This window comes from Lygodium microphyllum, chromosome 13, assembly GCF_053477565.2.
Source record: "Lygodium microphyllum isolate KBCC chromosome 13, Lygodium_microphyllum_v1.1.10, whole genome shotgun sequence".
In the NCBI taxonomy this organism is placed as follows: domain Eukaryota; kingdom Viridiplantae; phylum Streptophyta; class Polypodiopsida; order Schizaeales; family Lygodiaceae; genus Lygodium; species Lygodium microphyllum.
In genome coordinates, this window is record NC_141147.1 from 85,188,512 (window position 1) to 85,206,012 (window position 17,501).

The 17,501-nt window shown below is 40.1% G+C and overlaps 1 protein-coding gene across 1 annotated transcript in view; it reads right to left on the reverse strand.

Moving 5' to 3' along the window:
• Window positions 1–6,116: 6,116 nt before the first annotated feature.
• Window positions 6,117–17,501, reverse strand: part of LOC148026859 (actin-interacting protein 1-2-like) — a 49,949-nt gene continuing 38,564 nt past the window's right edge. Inside the window, exons 3-6 of the mRNA XM_087691393.1 lie at window positions 9,140–9,323; window positions 7,781–8,206; window positions 6,723–7,121; window positions 6,117–6,616 (exon numbers count right to left, since the gene is read on the reverse strand). Coding sequence (XP_087547519.1) covers window positions 6,365–6,616; window positions 6,723–7,121; window positions 7,781–8,206; window positions 9,140–9,323 — 1,261 coding nt within the window. The 3' untranslated portion in view covers window positions 6,117–6,364. The remainder of the gene's footprint in view (window positions 6,617–6,722; window positions 7,122–7,780; window positions 8,207–9,139; window positions 9,324–17,501) is intronic.

Genomic DNA, 17,501 nt, shown 5'->3' on the forward strand with positions numbered 1-17,501 from the left:
TTGCTACAAGAGCATGGTGTGATTGCTTTTGCGAGCCGTAAGCTCAATGACAAGGAGATGCAAATGAATGTGTATGACCAGGAGATGTTGACCATCCTCCATGCTATTAAGAAATGGCACCACTACTTATATGGCATCCGTTTTAGAGTAAAGAGCGACCATGGAGTTCTCTAGTACTTCCTGACTTTGTCTACTTTGACTCCTAAGCAGAGGAGATGGGTGGAAACCTTGCGAAACTATGATTTTGGCATCTCTCACACTCGGCACAAAGATAACATCATGGCTACTTCATTCTCTCAAATGTGGGCATGCAGAGTATCCTCCATTTTAGAGTTGCATAGTGATTTGATTATCTTCAAGAAGCTTATTTGTTGGATGAGGACTTCACCACATATTCCAGAAATTAGAGCATGGGATAATGACTAAAAACTCCCAATATTAGCTCAAACATGGTGTTATTTGGTCCCATGGCAAGATTGTCATTTCCCACACTTCTCCCTTCACACAAAAGATCATTGAAGTGATTGATTCTTGCCCCACTATTGGTAACTTGGGTGTTTTCAAAACCTATGGTAGGATTTCCAAGAGCTTTCGTTGGAAAGTCTTATGGAGTGATGTTAAGGATTTTGTGACCAAATGTGTTCCATGCCAATAAAACAAGGACAGCACGCTTAGACTCATTGGCCTCTTGTAGCCCCTACCCAATCCTAAAGGGAAATGGACACATACCACCATGGACTTCATCATGGGCCTCCTTGTTACCAAGAAAGGATGGAAAAGTATATACATGGTAGTTGATCAGCTCATCGAGACTACCCACTTTATCTTCACTAAGATCCAATACAGTGCCTTTCAAGTGACCACTTCAAGTTGCATGGGTTATCACAAGTCATAATGCACGATTGGGATGCCAAGTTCATGAGCAACTTTTAGCATGCAATTTTCATTTCTTTGGGAACCAAGCTTGCTCCATCCATTGCATATCACCCACAAACAAATGGCCAAACCGACAGGGTAAATAAACGGCTTGAGACGTACCTATGGCACTTTTGCCACATGATGTACAACTCAGTTGCGATACATGGCTCCACTTGGCTAAATTTGCATATAACAAATCCACCCACTCTAGCATTGGGGTTTCCCCTTTTGACACATTATACGGGTATAAGGTCCCCCTCCCTAAGTCTTTTTCAAAGTTAAGTTCAACCCTTAGAGTAAAGCCGAGTTGGATTGCATGCAAGCCCTACTCACAGCAATGGAAAGTGAATCTTCAAAAGACACAATCCCACATGAAGCTCTATGCTAATGAGAAAATAAGGCATGTGGATTTCTAAGAGGGAGAGCTGATCCTCTTGAAAGTCCATAAGTCCCATTACTCCACTCTCAAAGAAAATAGCAGTAACAAGCTGGCCCACCGTTTCTACGGCCCCTATCGGATCCTCAAGAGAGTTGGTGATTTGTCTTTCGTGTTAGCCAATTGAAGCCTTTCATTGGCACCTGAGCGAACTATGTGGAAGAGCTTCTGCCCATAGACGAAAAGGTATCATTTAGTACATCCTTGAGGCAATCATTAGGTGCAACGAAATAAACACTTAAGATATTGATTCATCAAGGAATACATCATCAAATAGCAAGGCCTATCCCTGGAAGAAGCCTCCTGGTACCCATCCACTATTGTCAATGAATTTCCTTTTGACCACATCCTACTTGCAAACTACCATGTTATGTCCCTTTTTGACCACATCTTGCCTGCAAAACTACACACTATTTTAGAATAGTTTCATACTTACCCAAATTAGAGCCATGTGCTTCCTACATGCCCTGAAAGTACATGTCACAAGCTCCGTTTTGACATGCAGTGTGCCCCATTTGGAGCAACCTATCAAAAGTTCTTGTAGATTTACCCTCTATCAAATCCCTCTAGTTGTCTTTTGTTTTTTAGGGCAAAAACTTTCAAGATGGGGATGGATTGTAATGAGCGCAATAAACGAAAACTAGGGGCTAGACACCGAGTCACACTGACCAGGGTATATAAGGTGTAATAGAGACAATTTAGGGCATCCAAATATTATCAAGGACATACTCTTCACCTTCATCTCTAGCTTCCATAACTTCCTCCTTCTTTCTCCCCTCTTTCCTATCTTTCTCTCTCCTCCTCTAGTCTTTCTTCCTCTTATTCTCTCTTTCTCTCTCTTTAGCTCATTCACATCTCTCCTTTCAGCTTCATTCATTATTAAAAAGAAGGAATAACTCTAGCAAAGTCAGGAGCATTAAGGTATTGCATAGTATAACGAGTTTTGATCTATCCAACATCAAAATCAACATTAGACTAATACATGATCAACACTAGAATATTGCATGATCTCTCTTGGTATTTAAGGAAATGGCAGTAGAGTATTACATGATCTCTCTTGGTATTTGTTGCAATGTTTAAATCTTAACATTTATACCTTATTATTCTAAGGTACAAGAATGGCATGTCCACTCAATACCGACTTGTAATATTGCTATGAACATGTCATTAGATACATTTAATTAACTCTTGTATATTGAATCCCCTTCCAATAACATTCCAAAATGGATTTTCTAGCATGTCATTGTTATTTGCCAATCATTTCCCATATCCAATGTCTTTCAACCATTTCATAAAGTAATTTTGAATGTAACCTTCTCCATCTATAGTTACTTGCATATCAATGTCAGTTTCAAAACTTTGATATATTACACGAATTGGAGTAACTCAGAGTTGCACAAACAATATCTTTATGATCATCCTTTGGTATAAAAGGTAAAATTTGACTCAAATGTCCACTAACAAGAACAACTTTGCATCCAAATGGCTTATCACAATGCATTATATTCTTTAAAGTTTTGTCAAGTGCCTCAAAAATGCACCACAAAATAAGCCCAGTCTCTTTCAATACTTCTACAAGATTACCTTAGACATAAATATTGTAAGTAGAGTACTTATTGGTTACAATGGTATTTAAAATTTGGAGTGAGATATACAACTATTTAGCAAAAACAATGTGGTAATGCTAAAGGATACGATGGCGAATGCAATGGGAGCCTACCTACATAACTTTGCAAGAAAACATTTATAGAAAAAAAAAATAAGCCACTTGGGGCATCCAAAAAAGTACCTCAACTTAACCTATCTCAATAGTAGTTATTAAAGTTAAAAAAGCATTCTTTTATTCATCCTCAATTCCATTGCAAAGAAAATACCCTCTTGTTCTCTTCTATCATACACATTCATCTTGGAGCAAACATAGAGGTGCATGCTCACTTGAGGTAATCTAAGATAGTCAATTAAACTATAATCATGCTAATGCAAAAGAGTTTATATATGCACCAATATTTCACTCATAGCCTCATCTTATAAACAAACATTTGACATGTCTTGCATAGCCAACTAATGTAGTATATCCTCAATTAGTGGCCCCAAAATTTTTCTCAAAGTTACACTTTCTAACATACCCTTCATTATGAAAGCTTACTTAATTAAAAGTGGAATACAATATGTTATCATTATGTGTAACACCTCAAAGCAAGTCCACACCTTAATATAATAAGAATTAGTTGCAAGTAGTATCGTTCTCCACATGTAAGAGCAACAAAGTATATACAACAACATGTTTTTATTTGTTTCTCTTAATATATCTTCTTTTTTGTGCATTCCAAGCCCAATACATTGGAAGATCCTTATAAATATGTATCTTAGTCTTAGGATGCAAACAATTGCCAAACCACTCCTTATGATTTATCTTTTTAGTGTTTTCATTTCACATCACAAATGAGATTAGATTTCCAAGTTGCACTTCTAGGTGCACACATGAAAGTGTGCCGAGTCTCCTCTTGACCATTTGCATGCATGCACAAGCTATTTATCAAAGGTAAGTCTCCTCTTAAGCAACATATAGTTAATAAGATAGATAACTTCTATGTCATGTATTATCTCTTCTAATTGGGGAGAGCTCACAACATAGCCTGCATGCATAGCTTAAGGCTTTAAACTATCTAGAACTCATATTATTTTCCATGGATAGGATTATGACTAGCATGTTGACAAGCCTCAAAGGTATTAGGACATTTCCAAAGAATTGTATGGTACTTCATTCAAATATGTTCTCCCACTTATCAATCGATAGTCTTGCTAAATTTAATCCTAGTACTACTAGTGAGCCATTTGAGTGTTCCAAATGAAAGCCCTATGTAAAGTCGATGATAGCAATAGCCACTCAAAAAATCACACTCATCAATGCTTCACTCTTTTTGGTGCAAGTTCTTAAAAATGTCCACTTTAGTGAAGGCAAGTTTTCTTGGTGAAAAGGGGAGTTTTGCCAAATCATGCCAACCTCTCTCTCTCTCTCTCTCTCTCTCTCTCTCTCTCTCTCTCTCTCTCTCTCTCTCTCTCTCGCTCTCTCTAGCATTTCTTAGAGGTATTGATAAGAAGTTACATTTTCAAAACATTAAACTCCTATATGTGCCAAGATGGCAAACAAAGTGTCTCTAGCTAGCATTGATATAAGTTGCATATTGACCACATAAAGGTTCTATATCAACAAATTGTTAGATAGTCTATGAGTCTCTCTTTCACATTGTTCCCACTATAATAACATTGGTATGTCTCTTTACATTGGTCTACTTTCTCTTCAATAGTATTAACCATTTCGAGAGGCTACCCTAATTTGCATTATGTTAGCTAGTTTTATCATACTTCCAAAGCTTAGTGCTGAAGTATAAGGGTCTTTTTTTTTAAATTAAGTCATTGAAGATCTTTAATGTAGGATCTAGTCACATACTATAAGCCTAAAGGAGTTGCCATGACATTGGTAGTCATGGCTTTGATAAGAATTAGGTTTTCAAGATAAGTCCATGAATGCAACTTTAATTGCATTTTGTGTGTGTGTGTGTGTGTGTGTGTGTGTGTGTGTGTGTGTGTGTGTGTGAGACAAATTTGTGTTATAAAGCAATAGTAGAAATCTAACAATATGCACAAGTTGACAAAAGTCTAATTATACTTATGAGTTCATTGTAAAGTCTAATAATAAATACAGGATAGGATTATGAGAGAGGAAGAGAGGGAGAGACTACTCTTATTTACTTGCTACTTTTATTCATTTGCTACTACAATAGAGTTTTAAAATGACTAGTAAAAAAGCAGCACATACCATATTTGACCATAGGATGGTTGAGGCAACAAAATAAGAATATGATATCCATATGTGGACATGTATGCCTAGTAACACTCTTGCTTCGTGAAGCATGGCTTAAGCCATGAAGCATACTATGTTTTCATAGCACCGTGTGAAGCTTGGCCTAGCCATGTAGCGCTTAGTACACAAAGTTGAATTCTATAGAGGATGCAAGTTTGAAGTTTGATTCAAACCTCTAGGACTCCTAGAAAGCATACCCACATAAGTCAATTGACCACAGCATGTATCACTCCATGCATTTGCACACCCAAGTCATACTTGCAATAGATTCCATCTTAGATATTCCAACAAGAGAATGCAAAATCCACAAGAGAGAAAACAAGACTAGAACAAGGGTGCCCATTAATCAAGCAAGATGTCATCATGTGCGAACAAGAGAATCCCTTTTGAGGTTCCCTCATTTGGTGTCTACCTCCAAAAGAACCAAAAGGCAAAATATGCATTGATCTACAATACTAGCATTACATGTGCAAGTGGATTTCTCTTGCATGTGGAACTACTTACAGGGAAATGGCGCTATTTTCGTCTTATTGAAAATTTGACATCAACAATACGGTGAACAGTTATGTAAATTCGTGCCTGGTAGTAATTTGTGCTTCTATGGACTCAACAATGGAAGATTTGTTAAATCTAGGAATTTCTAAGAATCAAAAGAAAGACAAGCATATGTTTCAATGTACGAGGGTCATAATGGCAAGCCTCGTCAATAGATTTCACATTGTTTGGTTTCAAAGTAGACATAGCTATAACAACCCCCTGCAAGTTTCTTCATCTTTGCAACAAGTTGATTTGACAGAATTAAACAAACAATAAAAACTCGCATGAAGTGGCTTCAATGGTAAATATAATGGACATTATGGTGGAGCTATATTTAGTCAGTGGTTTTCTTCTCACATGTAAAATGTAGGTTGCATATTCTATTTAACATGGATGGGAAAACATCGAAGGTGCATGTAGATACTTGTAAAAAAATATACACTCTAAAAGCCAATGTAGATACACCTCTCAAGAAATTCAATGTAGTTACACATCTCGAGTATGAAACTAACACCACAGGTCAAAGAACCCTCTCATCCGGCCTATCACACAAAGAAGCCAAGCTTGGGTGCTTGAAAAATGGAAGCCAACATGGTAAGCATCAGAATTCAAGGCAATCTCCATACTCGGACACATGCATCATCTCCACCACTCACTAGAGTGAGAGGGTCTTTGAATGCCAAACCACTAATGCCACCTAAATGGGCCCCTTTTATAGTAATACGGCTGGAAGCTGGCTTTTCAATCTCATATACAAAAACATTGGTGTCTACCGACCCCGTTGCAATCTTCGTGCTGTCTGGCGACCAAGCGAGACAGCTGATTCTCGCAGTGTGATAAAGCATGTTTTTCAGTTTTACCTTTCATAAAGAACCCATAAGAAGAAGAAGTTAGTCAGACTCGGGAATGCCCAACACAGACACAACCAGTGCAGAATTCACAGCAGAAATGTCACCCAACACCGACCTCATGTGAAATGCGATCCCAAACAACTGCCTCCCGATTTGCATCCCCTGATGCGAACATTGACCCATCAGGCGAGAACCTTACAGCTGTGATGGCCCCACGATGTTTCTCAAGAGTTTTCTCATGAGCCAGAGAATCTCCTCTAACCGAAAAAATGTGCAGTCTCCCATCTTGGCTTCCCACCACAGCTTCCGTGCCATCAGGTGAAAGTGCTGAGGCTGTTGCAGTAAAACCCAAGTTGCTTGTTGACAACAGAGCAGAACCTCGCAGAAGAATGACCCCAGCTTCAGTTGTGGAGATAATAATCTCTCCCGCAACATCCAAATCTTTAGGCATAGATTTTAGATCTGTAAGCTCTGAATCTGCATACTGATCTCCTGGTAAAGGACTTCTTCGCAGCTGCAAAGTCAGGAGGATACACTCAACAAAACTCCAGCTTTTGAAAAAACATCAGCAACAGAGAAAAACAGACTGTTCTTGTAAATAGGCATTCCACAGTGAGACGACATGAAAAGTCAGTGAGAAAATACAACTTGCGATGTTAATGCTGATACTCAGGTGCACTCTTTGACATTGAATGACTTTACTATCACAATCAGATCGCATTAATCCTTTCAACTACTAGATTCAACTTGCCCAATTGCGATGAATAAGGACTTGCTTTCAGAACTTAGGCCCACCGCAGGAAAGTTCAGGTGTATTATAGCAGGAATGTGAAACATTTGCAGCTGTTGGTGAAACGAATATACACTTAACTGAACACAGACTTCGGACTATTGGAACTAATAAAAGGGTATTGGCCAAAAATGGAGCATTTCACAATGATAATCGATTGTTAAAGACAACAGGTGCACTTTTGGAAGCCTTTGCTGCTGTTGTTGAAGCTAATGCACATTTGGATCACCTGAAGGAAAAGGGGGCTACTAGCCAAAAGATTAAAATACAGTTTTCTCGTGGCAATCATTAAGTAGTGAACGTCAAAACTGCAGGTTTGCCCATATCTTTCTGCAAGTCTAATTGGGAATCTTTCAGCATATATAAACAAGAGAGGAACATACCTTATTGTCAAGGCCACAAGTCAAGAGCATCCCCCCTGCAGCAACAATGGCCTTAATCTGAACAGATTCCCTCTTTTCCAGCTTATTTTGGTAACCAACTCCACAAAGCCATCTAATTATCACACCATCATAGCTGCTGGAGAAAATCTCTGTCTCCTGATTGTTTGTGGATAGACAAATAGCTGTTATATTTTTCATGTGTCCAGCAAGAACCCTTGGAGGGCCACTTGGATTTAGAGGAGACAAAAAATTGATGGCACCACTTAAAGAAATGGTGATCAAGTAGTCTTTCAGCCACAAACATCCCACTTGCATGTCCTCAGCACCACCATTTCTGCTAAAATTGAAGGTGACCTTTGCTTTCCCACTTCCATTCTCCATAATATCCCAAATCTTAGCAGTTTTATCAGCTGACACAGTCAGGACCTGAGAAGCAGACCCATATCAGAATGTCAATCCCAAGTCTAATATGCCACTCAAACAAGAGTGTAAATTGCAGAAGCTGCAAGTCTCCGAGCGGAGATTCAAATATTAAGTCAGGTGTTTAAATTAAATGCAGCATGGAAAAAGTTGACTTTCCTTTGTCACAAATGTCCAAAAGGGAACTTTCCGCATCTTCAAAAACTTCTTATTGTGGCTTTGGTCCCAAAAGTAGACATCACTACAAGAGTGAACTTGCAATGATACTCAATTGCCTAAGGACTACAGGGTCTGACTGATTGTTTCAATGATTTTGTCTGACAGATCTAGCTAAACATGCATATCACAAGGCCTTTTCAAATGAGCCTAAACAGAAACTCTCCCCTTGATTTTCCAGACCGAAGCAGAAGAAACTTGCAATCACATGAGAAAAGATCAACTTCATGAATTTCATCATGTTTATTATGACAGAGGTTGTAGAACACAGAAGACAGTAGACTAGAGTTGTTGCCCACAAATAATCCGTGTAGCAACAAAATCACAAAATAGTGAGCAATAGTGTTTAATTCTATAAGAATGAAAGGTAAAGGTATATATATTATATTCCATGTAAATATCATCATTGTAGCATCAAAATCACAAAATAGTAAGCAATAGTGTAGAATTACAGCAATAGTGTTTATTATGATGGAGGTTGTAGAACACAGAAAACAATAGATTAGAATTGTTGCCCACAAATATCATCCGCGTAGCATCAAAACCACAAAATAGTGGGCAATAGTGTTTAATTCTATAAGAACTAAAGGTACATATTCCATGTAAATACAAAAAGTTCTCTAAACAAATTAAAGAAAATGTCCTACCAAACAACAAAAGCTTAAACTTTGCATAGGTCATTATCACTAATATTGAGCACGATATAAAGACCATCAATCTCACCTGTTTTCCATCTGGACTCCAGCTTGCAGCATAGATGCTACCAGTATGCCCGTTTTCTGTCAGCTCTCCAATTTTTTCTCCGGTCTGACCATTGAAAAGGATACCCTTTTTGTCTGAACCTGTTGACAAGAACTTGCTACCATCGGGAGAAAAACGAATGCAATTCACAAAATTTGTGTGATTCCTGCAGTCAAATAGAATATGTGAAGCCTAGCTACTTCAGACTTTTGAAATGCAGCTACAAACAAGGCATATAAAACTAATGTTTCCCTCTTTCTGTAACACATCAAGATTCCAGAATCCAACAAGCCAAATGCAAACAATAACAATTCATAAGAGTGATGAAACCAGCCTTTGGGAATCCAAAGGGCAGTAAACCACATTTTAGCAAACACAATTTTCAGCATAAGAGTAAATTCAGCAAATTAAAATTCACGCAATTGGAGCTAGAGTGCTCCTACACCTTTCGACAATTTCTCGTGACACAACAGTTGTACTCCATCCATGTGTAATAAAAGCTGGAGAACTATTGCAAAGGCACCAGTTTTGGGGCCAGTAGGCTGCCCATTAGATTGAAGTGATAAAGTGTGCATTTTCAGTTTATGTGAAATTTATACTTGTAAGTGTTGATTGATCAGGTCATTACCACCCTCTCCGAGGAAGAAGCCTGATTTTATGGTTCCATCACTGGGATACCATCAACTCTCTTGAATTGGTGGGCCCATGGCACCTAATTGGAAGTTAGAAGCATTGCTCAAGTGCTGAAATTCAAAATTGTAATCAGCTGAACATTACAGCTAGAATGTCTTCAAATAGTGAGACACGATCAAGCAAGGATGATGCCTCTCAATCTGAAAATTCACAAAGTGTTGGTGGAAATGCAATGCCTGATCTTGGACAAGGTAAATAGCATGGGTAGGAAGCTAAGAATGAGGGAATTGGACAAGTGGTGGATTCTTCTAGGCCTCTTGAAGCTGATGACTAGCAAGAGGAAGAGGAATTTGATGACCTGTTTAAAGATTAGTTGAGAACAAAAGCTGAAATGTTTGTGCAATTGGCAAATGATCCTCAGTTCATGTGCTTTTTGAGCTCCTTAAAAGAGGGTAACAAAGGTAAGAAAAGGAAATCGTCTTCAAGAGGATCAGGACAGCAAGATGCACCAAAGAAAGAGCTCATACAGCAACATGATGTTCCAAATGTGGGTAATGAGCATAAGCAAATGATGCCATTGGAGCAATTGATACATATGCAAGGCCATCTTGATAGTACCAATCCAAAGGGTTTTGGACAATAGGGCATAGTACATACATGCAATTATGAGGCAGCCAGGGTACTTTGGTGGTGGCACTAGTTTCCATGCTATGGTATGTCAAGGACTGCAGACAAAGATACATGGCATCACTCCTTATGGTATGCCATAATCAATGCATGTTGTGCAAGGCCCAATGTATATTGGTATGACTAGTAATATGCATGACCCCATGTATAGCAATGTTGGCATGATGCTGAGACACAAGGTAGCAAGTTTGGCAATGCATATATGCAGCCCATTGTGTTAGGGACTCGTGGTATTAATGCTAGTCATGCAAATGCACCATATAGCGCTGGTCATGAGGAAAAATGTAGTTATTAGTAATGCTTGCATGAGGAAACATGCAACTAGTAATGCATGCAATGTATGGGAAAATGTATCTTGGTATGGCTAGTAATATGCAAATTCCCATACACAATCACATTGCACTGGTCCAAAGTGTATAAACAACAATGTTTCCTAATCCATTTGGTGCTCCTAGAATGTCAGGTACACATGAAAGGCTAGTCAATTGCATGCAATGTTGCATACTAGTTAAGTTGGAATTGCAACAATGTGAAAGTATAAAGCATCGGAATGCTCAAGAAGGAAAAAGGTCTAAAACCTAGTGGAAATTTCAAGGCAAGTGAAGTTAGAGGTAAAGTTTCCATGTGCTTCTTGGTGAAGTTTTAGTATTGTTTCACCTATGATGGATGCAATGAATGAAAAAAGTTGGCCTAGCAGATTATCCTCAATGATGCACTTTACGTTGATGTGTTTCAATTAGAGCCCGATTCAGAACCGATTTTGAATCGGGCTCTTTCAGGCTCAGTAGAGCATAGAAGATCCAAAGTATTGCCTAATACTCAAGGAAAAGATTGCATCTCCACTCCCCTAGTGATGAACAGCTTGGTTATGTAGTGGGTCTCGGATGTACTTGGTTTGCTTCCGGGGTATTGAATGTTGACAGTATTTCTACCATTGGGATCACTATTTAATGTACTAGTCACTGTGAGTTGGTATGCAAATGTGTATAATTTGTGCCTAGGCTCTGAAACTATACATTTACAAGGTTGCTAGCATATATGGAATACATGGATGATATGCAATGTACATTTGCAAGTCATGCAAAAGAATTGCATTGCATAAGTTACATGTGGTTTGCAACCGATGTATACTTTGCATTACTATCATGTGGTATATCACTGCTATGAGGTGTTGTTTATACTAAATTCGTGCATTACTTTGCCTTAGTGGTTAAAACAGTGCTGGGTTTTGGCATGTGGATGCATCCCTTATGGTTCTAATAGCGGTTATGATTCATGTGTGTGGATTGTAACCAGTTTAAGCGACTAGAATTTTACATGCAAAGGGCATGAGCATGGTTAAGTAATAGGTGCACATATTGTTTCACTATGGTGTCAGCATGTACTTCCACTAGTGGCAACAAATGCTTTAGCAAATTGTAGTGCAATCGAGAACAATTGCAAGAATTTCAAGGGGGTGATCTACCACGATGTTATAGGGCTCAGTGACAAGCCACAATCCGCGGGGAATCGAAAAGAGAAACTACAAGATAGAAGTACAACAGCTAGAGACCAAAAGAGACCATGTATATTCAATGAAATGCCCCTGCAAGGTACAATACCCTGTCCAAGACAAAGCTTGATACACTGTGATAAACAAAGGACCATCAAACTCAATAAACAGTCTCAAGATCTCAAAGCAAACCCTGAATCCATAATATAACAATACATAGAAGCTCCAAACATGTTGAAGTTACATCCAAGAGAATCAGCCCAAAGCCCTACTTTTAACTTCGCCATTGACTGATCCACAATCATCTAAGTCATCAACATACCAGTACATTAATCATGGATTCAGCAGCGAAAGAAACATCATAGACATTTCCACATTTGAATTGTCATCATGTCTAGGTTACATACACAATTAAGTCAGCCCTACGATCAGATCAGCATACTGAATGCTTTCTTCCCTGCAATAGTCAAATCCAGCTCTTCAGACAAATCTCAATATCATGGCAGCAATACCAACTTCATGGCAACACTTCCAATCAAAACAAGTCTGCTTTTTACTCTGAATTAATCAGCGCAATTCATGGCCTGTTCACTGACTTCTTGATTAGTCTTCATCTTCAGTAGAACATCTTCATCACTCAGTCTTTAAGCTTCAAATCAGCAGTATCAAGTATGGATTATCAACCTAACAAAGTCGTGTCTATTTTAACCATCCTCATGATTGGCACACAAGTGCTTTCACTGCAGCAGATCAGCGCAATTCTCGCGCGCTGATCAGTCCAGCAATACATCGACTATTCTTCTCAATCTACATCACAGCAATAAGCATCCAGTCTATGATCAAAAGCATGCCCTTCTTCTCCTCTGTTGCAGGCCATACACAGTCGTTATTTCCCCTCCCTTCACAGACAATCAGCCTGCTTTTTCCTGCATAAGAGCTTTTAGCTTTAAAAAGCATGTGATCTTGAGTTCATTGCTTAAGGCTTTGCCTCCTAATGCATAAACAAAGCACAATCAGTCCACAAAACTCTTAAGTGCCTCAACCCATTCAAAATCAGCACAAAACAGGGATCGGCGGATCTCTCCAAAATCATGGCAACAATCACGCTCCAGCAAAACACACTTTTCTTCTTTATTTTTTAGCTTCCCAAAAGCTAAGTCTACCCCCTTTAATCATCAGCCAAATCATTGGCTCAATCATTGAAGACTTATCCACCTAGGCATTTTTGAATGTTTACACTCAAACCAGTTTTAACATAGTCCTGTCCGCACTTTCTTACACTCCCAACTCTTCAGTTTACCCTCAATCACATTGGCAATTATCATATCACCTAAAAAGTCACTTTGAATCCAACTTTGAGCATACTGAGATGTTTCTACATTATCTCTCACATCTCCTGATCCCATAAACCATTTATCCATGGACCATGAGTAATGATAAGTCACGTGCACTTGGACTTCTCAGTTTTTTGGCATCCCACTTGGACTCTTACACAAACATAAACTGACTCTAAGCTACGAAAAACACACTAAGCAGATTAAATACAAAGCGGTCAACATGCTAATTAATGGGCTATCCAAAATCCTATGAGAAGTAATGTCTTCTTAGGTTTTTCGCAGGTGAATGCATAGCATCACGACAACAAGGATGTGAAATTTTATTGCTTTGCTTAGCATTTGATTAAAAGATAATCAAATGTACAAATGCGACTTACACATGTGAGGTGCAAGTTCAATATGACACCGTGTGGAATCCAAGACCTCAAGATATCAATTGGTGCCAAAGATGAAAGTTGTAATAAGTTATGCCTAGGTGATACCCGATGCAAATTTGGGCCTAGACCAATCTATTGGCCACTAATGTCAGTGATAACATTGGAGACTAGGCATTAATTAATTAACTAATCCCAATCTAAGGGTCAATAATTGCTTAGGGATACTTTGAAGACAAATTAAATTGGCTAGTAAAATTATTTTTTTAGGCACTAAAATAATCATTAAATTAATTTTTAAAATCAATATTCTAAAGGCTTATTTAATAAGCTAAATAATGTTAGAAAATGGGATTAGAAAGCTGCAACTTAGTAAACTTGTCCGTGCAAGTAGAAAAAACGTTTTTGGGGGTTGGTGGAAGTCTATTCCAACCATTGTGAGAGAGCAAGGAGATGCTAATGATATGTTGTAAATGTGATTTGTAATCTCCAAGGACCAATCCAACAGCAAGTAATAGTAGTTTAGAGTCCTATAGGTGTAGGTGACAATAGTACCAGGTATTTTGTGGGACATTCTTGTTCGGAGGGGTGGAGTGGGGGGATGTGTGGGGGAAGTATTCGGCAGCCGAGATGTGCAGTGTGCCCGCCAACTGTGCTGTGACCTCCTCCAGGGGTGCGTGGGGGTCCATTTCTTGCAGGCTCCAGTAGAGATGGTCGGAGTATGCGCTCGCAGTTAGCCTGGTAAAGTGGTACCTGGGGACCTTCTAGGAGGTGAAGTGTGATGCGATCTCGGCGTAGATTTCGTTCTTCCAGTCTTGCACTTTCGTGCTTATTTCCTCCTTGATTTGGTGTGCAGTTTCTGCGCACATTGCTGCCATGATTTCCTTGATGTTGCCGATGTCTTGGTCATGCGCCTTGCATACATCTCGGAGGGCCTCCATGCCTTTCCTTGTGTGGTAGTTTGTCACCTTGTCAATGCTGCTCCAAATCGCTGAGTAGTTCTCATTTTTCTCCCCTCTTGTGCGGTTGCCTGGTGACGGGGATGTCTTGCTCGAGCCCATCCCTTCCTCACGGTTCCTGGGCTTGCTCAGGGGATGTGTGCATCTGGCCTCATTGTGGTGGCGGATGCGTGATGGGCAGTGGTGGGAGGTGGCTGAAAAGTCGGGTGTTGACAGGGCTAGTGGCGGTGGTGTGATATGGGTGCCGAGTTCGGGGCGCGAGGAGGGCCTGTAGCAAGGCGGGGAAGAGGGGGGCGGCTGCTACGAAGAGAGGAGAGATGGCGACTGCTCTTGTCGAAAGAGCAAGGAGGGCGATGGTAGGGGCGGGCTGGCGTGTCGAAAGAGTAGGGAGGGCGATGGTAGGGGCAGGCTGGCGTGCATGGTCCGATGACTCGAACGGTATGGACGTGGAGGGTGGTCACGTGGAGAGGGGGGTGTCCGATTGTACGGGGGAACTCGGACGTCACGTGGGGAGGGGGGCGTCCGATTGTGCGGGGGAACTCGGACGAGGCAGTGTCCAAGTCGGACGAGGGCGGGACTCGGACGAGGGACGTCCGAATGTGGGTTTAGTCCACGTGGCAGTGCCCGAGTCGGACGAGAGGGCGTCCGATTGTGACGGACGGTCCGATTGTGACAAACGGGGCAAGTGACAGACGAACGGGCTGAGACGGGAGAACGGACGGTAGGAGAGAGACGGGATGAACGGACAACGGAGAGAGATGGGGCGATGACGGCGATGATGGGGCGATGACAGGGCGAGTGACAGACGAACGGGGTGATGAACGGGACGAACGAACGGAGAGAGACAAACGAACGGAGATGACGGGGCGATGACGGAACGAACGGAGAGAAACGAACGAACAGAGATGACAAAGATGACGGGGCGATGACGAACGAACGGAGAGAGACGAACGAACGGAGATGACGGAGATGACGGGGCGATGACGGAACGAACAGAGAGAGAGAGAGAGGGAGAAGATGCTGCTGGTCAAATTTGCAGCCATTGAAGAACCTTCTGTGGCAACCACGGACAAGAGAATACCAATCAACAGCAAGTGACAGCATCTACAAGCTGTGGAGATAGGGCAACAGCAATAAATGACTGATTTTCTTTAGTTCTTCGCATCTACAAGCTGTTGAGACAAGGCAGCAGCAGTAAATGACAGATTTTCTTTAGTTCTTCGCAAAGAAAGTCTGAATTTTCCCTCTCCTCAGCATTCTCTCTCAACTCCCAACCTTTCTACAGCCTTGCTCTAAAGATTACAACATTGAGATCACCAGAGGCTGAGAAATTTCAGATTTCTCTGTTGGGGTTTAGTAGTAGCCTCAAGAAGTATGCTAGAAATTGGAAGCTCCAAAACTTGGATTCAACAAGGCTAAAGCTATTTTTAGTCAAATTCAAGTGGAGGGACCAATAAATCAATGAATTTGAGCATTTTCCATCTCCATCAAAGCAAGTGAAGGCCAATTGACTGCCCGAATGAAGAGGCAAATCAAATTGAAGACTTGTTGGTCATTTTGGATAACAAGGGAAGTTGAAATACCGAAAGGAATTGGGAGAATCCCATTGTACATCAACTTCTTCAATTAAGTTAAATAAATACCAAAAGGGGCGCCAGTTTTGGGGCCAACAGGATGTCCAATTTCCAAAATTATATGGTAAAGTGTGAATTTCAGTTTTTTAAATTTGTTAATCGTTGTAAATAGTGCTACCAAAATGATACTCTATACACTAGTAAATAACCAAGCATAACTATAGTGACAAGTTCCTATTATAATGATTATAGAAGTACCACCCAAGTCTACTCCAACTAAAAGCATCAAGATATACCTATAACAAATAAGCTAATTCTATCAAATCATCCTTCTCTATCCATTTCGCATCAACCGGTATTATAATTTTAAAATTTCACTAAATAGTGACGAAAAACTTTACCCTAGACCTTCCTTTTCTCATGTATCAATATATGCTCAAGAATCAAAATTTCATGAAACTTCCTAACCTTTGGCTATATCCCCTCAATGATATCCTCAAGAACACTATCAAAAGGCCTAAGAAGGCCCACATGAAAAGCGTTTTGAATCATCCAACTATAATGTTTCTTCCCCTCCATGTAAACCAATGCTTAGGAGGGGGGAAGCTTTTAAATTAATGACTTTTAAGCCTTAGAATTCGTGAAGAGAAGAAAAAATGAATATGTATACCATCATTGAGCACCGCCACCTTCCTCAATCGTATCGCCACCCCCTCTCAATCCGAATGTCACCTTAGTAGTCAGATGGTCGTGCTACCAAACATTTGTGTAATTAGAATCAATCTTTGTAATCATCATCGCACTCTCATCTCTCTCTCAAAGAATAGAACCAAAGACGCTATGACCATCCTACCTGCCTCAAATTCGTTGACAACCTAACTATGCAATAGAAGAGATAGGTAGCCTTCGAGCTAAAGCTATAAAAGCCTTAGCTAAGACTTGGTAAGAGACTTTTGAATCAGGCGCCAATTGCGGTACACTGAGAGACAAAGTGTGTCACGAGGACGTGAAAATTTGATGCTTTGCTTATGTTTAATTGCCATTTGATTAAAGGATTAATCAAATGTGCAATTAAAAGATGCACATGTGTTGCACATGTGAGGTGCAAGCTACTTTTTCACAGCTGAAGGCCGAAGGACCCTGTGAAAAAGATGGGTGTCAAAGGCAAAAGTTGTAACAAGTTACACTTGTTAGATTCTAGGTGAATTTTGGTGTCAGTTTACCCCTAGGACCATTAATTGGCCATTAAGTGTCAGAGGTGACACTAGGGACTAGGTATTAATTAATG